This window comes from Octopus bimaculoides, chromosome 22 (genome assembly GCF_001194135.2).
Source record: "Octopus bimaculoides isolate UCB-OBI-ISO-001 chromosome 22, ASM119413v2, whole genome shotgun sequence".
In the NCBI taxonomy this organism is placed as follows: domain Eukaryota; kingdom Metazoa; phylum Mollusca; class Cephalopoda; order Octopoda; family Octopodidae; genus Octopus; species Octopus bimaculoides.
The window spans coordinates 14,946,001-14,950,889 of record NC_069002.1 but is presented as its reverse complement, the minus strand read 5'-3'; the positions used below and the strand labels follow the sequence as shown (position 1 = coordinate 14,950,889).

At 33.2% G+C, this 4,889-nt stretch overlaps 1 protein-coding gene across 1 annotated transcript in view; it reads left to right on the top strand.

The window, feature by feature from the left end:
- Positions 1-4,889, top strand: part of LOC106880038 (uncharacterized) — a 456,507-nt gene that overhangs the window by 440,496 nt on the left and 11,122 nt on the right. The window contains exons 216-217 of the mRNA XM_014929839.2: positions 1,597-1,683; positions 4,249-4,635. Of these exons, the coding sequence (XP_014785325.2) occupies positions 1,597-1,683; positions 4,249-4,635 (474 nt within the window). The remainder of the gene's footprint in view (positions 1-1,596; positions 1,684-4,248; positions 4,636-4,889) is intronic.

Sequence of the window (4,889 nt, the reverse complement as noted above, 5' to 3'; positions counted from 1 at the left end):
ATATATATTTGTGTGTGTCTTTGTGTTTGTCCCCGCTCCATTACTTGACAACCAATGTTGTTTCCCGTAACTTAACTGTTCAATAAAAGAAACCAAAAGAATAAGTCCTGGGGTTAATTTCTTCAACTAAAACCTTTTAAGGCAGTGTTCCAGCATGCCTGAGGTCAAATGACTGAAGCATGTCAAAGAATAAAAGAATATAAAATAACACATTATGCCATTGTCATTAGTCCAATAACCCTACTTCATTCATGTATCAGCTCATATCTTTATACATACTCTACAGATATTCACAAATGTCCAGATTTATATTCAGTGATATGAACAATCTCAGTATAGAATGCATTTGTTAATCAATAACTGTAGACAAGCTTTCTAAAGCACACTACATTGCTTTACACTCAAATTGAATGGATATGTGTGTATGTAAGGATGTCATTGTTCAGTTTTATTTCAAGATTTCTTGCCAATAGAGAATGAGTCAATTTCTAATCTAGAATCAAGGCTCCTTCATTGGAATTTCAACATCAACAACAGGGTATTTTTGTTTGTTTGCTTGTATGTATGTACGTATGTTCTCTTGTTTTAGTTTGGAATAAATTTTGACTGGCCCCCTATTTGGCAGTAAGGTTGAGAAGGAAACTGTCTTGTCTTGTTCATCAGCCTTGAAATCTGAAGAAGGTCTTGCACATTTTTATTGTCTTAGATATCATGATTATTTGTAGTTTATGAATTAAATATTTGCATTCTCTCCCCAAGATCCCAAGTTCAACCATACTTTGCTCCCAACAGGTTGGTATGTATCCTGTTGCCCCAAGGTATGAAGCTCTGTATGAATGGTCCATAGATGTCCCCTTTCTCTTGTATTTTTCTAAACCCACTTTGGTGTCCAGAGGGCAGTTGATTTCCACTACATAACATATATTTTCTTCATGGTCCTACACTACAATCTCTGGCTGGTCGTATTTTAACTTGGCGGCTGCTTTAATTTCTAAGTTCCACCAATATTTTTTTTGATCCAACAGTCTCAATATGGTCAAATTTGGCTGTAGATGTTTTCTATTTTATTATCTTGTTCCCGACTGTTCTGTCTAGAACATGATACCTTATGGGATGATAATACCCGGAAGAATTCCAAACTATATGGATAGAAAGCAAACTACTTAACCTATATATATATATATATATACAAGTGAGTAATGAACAAATGAAAGAAAGTGGCACATAACACATTTCATACATTATAAATATACATACATGCATACACACAACCTTAGGCAAGTATTTTCTACTATATCCCCAAGCTAATAAATGTTCTGTTTGTGAATCTGGAGAATAGAAACTGTGTAGATGCATATGCGTGTGTGTGTATGTGCGTGCATGTGTTGACTCAGATTTGAAAACTGACATTATGAACAGTTGCTCTATTTTCAAAGACCTATGAACTAAAAATAATCCCTTATCTGAAAATAGTTAAGGTTGGAGTTGAGAAGAGCTCTGACTAGAAAACTCTGCCTCAAACATTTTCTTAATTTTTCCATGTTTATATAAAACAGTTTCTAAAGAATTTTCATTTTGGTCACCTCTGCTTCATAGGTTTCCTGTGCCATCAAGGCTAAATCTTCAATCCGTTGTGGTGAACCAATATCTCAACGAAGTAATGTAATTATTTCTGAAACTAAGGTAAGTAAAATCTAAGACTGATAAATATATTTTTGTTGGGTGTTTTCCTCATCAAAAACTGTAGTGAACTAGAAGAATCAGTAGAATATTGGAGGACTAGTGGACAAAATTCTCTGCACAATTTAGTTATGGCTCTTTATGTCCTGGAGACAAATCCTGTTAACATTAAATTTGACTTTTGTTCTTCTGGGGTCAGTAAAATATAATAGTGGTGCTGATTTAATCAACTAATATTCACCCTTTATAAAATATGAAGGAGTAATGATGTTAGGGGCCCAAGCCCAATGCATCTTAGATTTTTTTCATTGTTCCCCGCTGGTCTCAGCTCATATCATACCTGATTAATTCAGTTCATGATAACCTAAAAGAGCACCTAAAAGATGTATGGTCTTACATTAATTATCATAATGAATCAATGGTTCATATACTGTTACATTTGCAGCACACTTTACAGAAAGAGAAGGAAGAGGAACAAAGCATGTACTTCAATAGTATTTCATTTATTGAGACCAAAATGATAATTTCTCTCTTGGTGACAATTTGGTAAAATCATTAGAGCATCAGATCAAATGCCTTGTGTTATTTGTTCCTGTTTTTTTATGTTCTGAGTTCAAATCCTACCAAGGTTGATTTTTGTATTTCATCCCATGAGGATCAATTCATAAGTTCCCAGTCTAGGATTGGGATTGTTAAGTGAAATGATGCAATAGCACTGATAGGATGTTTGTCCAGAATCTGAGAGAGCTTCAAGGATTCTCAAAAAATTTGTTTATATATTTTAGCTTATAAATAATTTAAACAACAGAAAATGTTTAAGTACTTACTTTAGTCGATAAATAGTGTTGGTACCCACCAAAAAGCTGTGTAAAGTTGTTGGCATTAAGAACGGCATCTATCTAACCACAGAAACCATGAGAAAGCAAGTATTGAAACATGACATGGTCTGCCAATTTGTTAGATCTTATCAAACCATCCAACCCATGCCAGAATAGAAAGAAAACATGAACTGATGAGAATGATGATAATTTTATCCAGCTGCACATCAGTATGCTATGGTATACTGTTTATGGAGCACTTTAAAAGTTGTAGCATTAAAATACTATATTACTGCTTAGAATGGTCTCAGGATGAGAGGACTGTACTATAAAACTATAGCCATTATATTTTGTAACTCTAAATAATGCTCACTACTCTGTTTGCCTTAATCCTTTATCATTCAGATTGTTCTGTCAAATGTATTGCTTATTCATTCACATTGCTTTGAATTAATTGTGGATTCTCTCATAATTTTGAAATTTCAATTATGATTGTTAATTTTTAAAATGACAAAGTAGGGTTGGTGTAAGAGGCTGGACCTGGCCAGTTTGAACAAAAGAAAATACAGAATATTTGGGCTGGATACAAATGCTAAAGGGTTAATCTACAAAGCTGATGAAAATGCTCTGCTCATACATCATAGTTGAGTAAATATCTAGAAATAGGGTGTTCGTGGAATCATTGTGAAAACCACAGCTTCCAACAATATCTAAATTGTCATAAACGCTCCCACTCAGCATTAACCTGAAGGAAGAACTTAAAACAGTGTTTTGTAACTAATTTGCATTTCAAACACCAAAATGCTCCAGCATTGCCACAGTCCAATGGCTAAAACAAAGGAAAGTGTGATTGGAAATCATAAATTAACTGCAGATATTTAATTATCAAACACCAAGGAAAGAGAACTCAAATGTTCTCCAAATATTCAAATTTATGGTTGTTGCGCTGAACTTATTCTTCTAATAATGCAATGCTTGCCATAAAGAAGGCATGAGTGTGAAAACTTATGTGGTAAGCAGACTGGAATGTGTTAACAACAACATATAGTAATTGAAGCAAAATATTTAATTTGAATTATCTGAAATAATTTCAAATTTTTCTTACCTTCTAATTAAAATTTACTCTGTTGTGTTGACGCCCCCAAGCAAAGAAGTAGGCTCGACTAAGACATATAAATAGAGGTAGTCTGACCGTGGTAGGTGTAGATTGACAGTCGACTAATGGTGGACTGCCAGTGGACTAATTGTTGAGTAGTAGTCGTGTAGCGGTTGAGTAGATATCATCCGAAGGTGGTAGATGGCAGTAGCTTGAGACATAACATGCTCTTTAAAATGTTTACAAAAAGTATCATCATCAGCTTTTATATCCAATTTTTCTGTGCTGGCATGAGTTGTATGAGACTTATATAGTTTTTGATACTTGGATGTTCTTCTTGTCACTAACCATGGTTTTGTAAGTAAGGTACTTTTATTGCACTGATTTTTACCTAATGAAACTGACTGATTACAGCAAATATAAATAAGTGTTACTGGCTTTGCTTAGACAATATTTCTGTGAAGGTATGTGGAACCTTCCTTCTGTATATATACATACAAAACTTATGTGATAAGCAAACTGGAATATGTTAACAACAACATGTAGTAATTCAAACAAAATATCTAATTTGAATTATCTGAAATAATTTCATACTTGTATAAATAAATAAATATTTTTCTGTTTATATTTAATGAAAAACAATTTTTTTTTCAGATTGATAATACGACAGATATTAAATTAATTGAAGGAGAAAATCCAGTTTCTCTATCAGTTAGCATCGGAGTTGAACCAAATTACATCTGTATCTTGAAGTATGGTAAAGCATGCCAGATATCATTCAAAGCAAGTATAACAGGTTCATTTTCTAAAAGGAAATGTCCAAGAACTTCTGTAGTTGTTCCACTGGTTGTACTATACAGAGGAAACAATATTGGAGGTCAGCCAATCTGTGGTACCAAGATGTCTACTGGATTCAGTTCCATTACATTACAAGCTCTTGTTGATAGTGTTTATACGAAAAATGTCAACCAAGAAATCAAGATTGTAGAGGAACATATAGTAGGTGACACTAAATATGAAGTGAAAAGTGTAACGAAAAAAGTAAGTACTACATGTTTTGTTTTGTTTATATCACCCACTCTCTTCTCTTTCTCTGTAAGAGTTTTAGTGTTGTTGAAACTGGAAAGCAATGTTGTAGACTATAAAGATGATGATAACAATGGAGCAACTAAAGGAAATAAATTCTATGTCTATATATGTATGAAGGCATATATGTATGTCTTTATGCCTATATGTTCACACACACACACACACACACATATATATATATATATATATATATATATATATATATA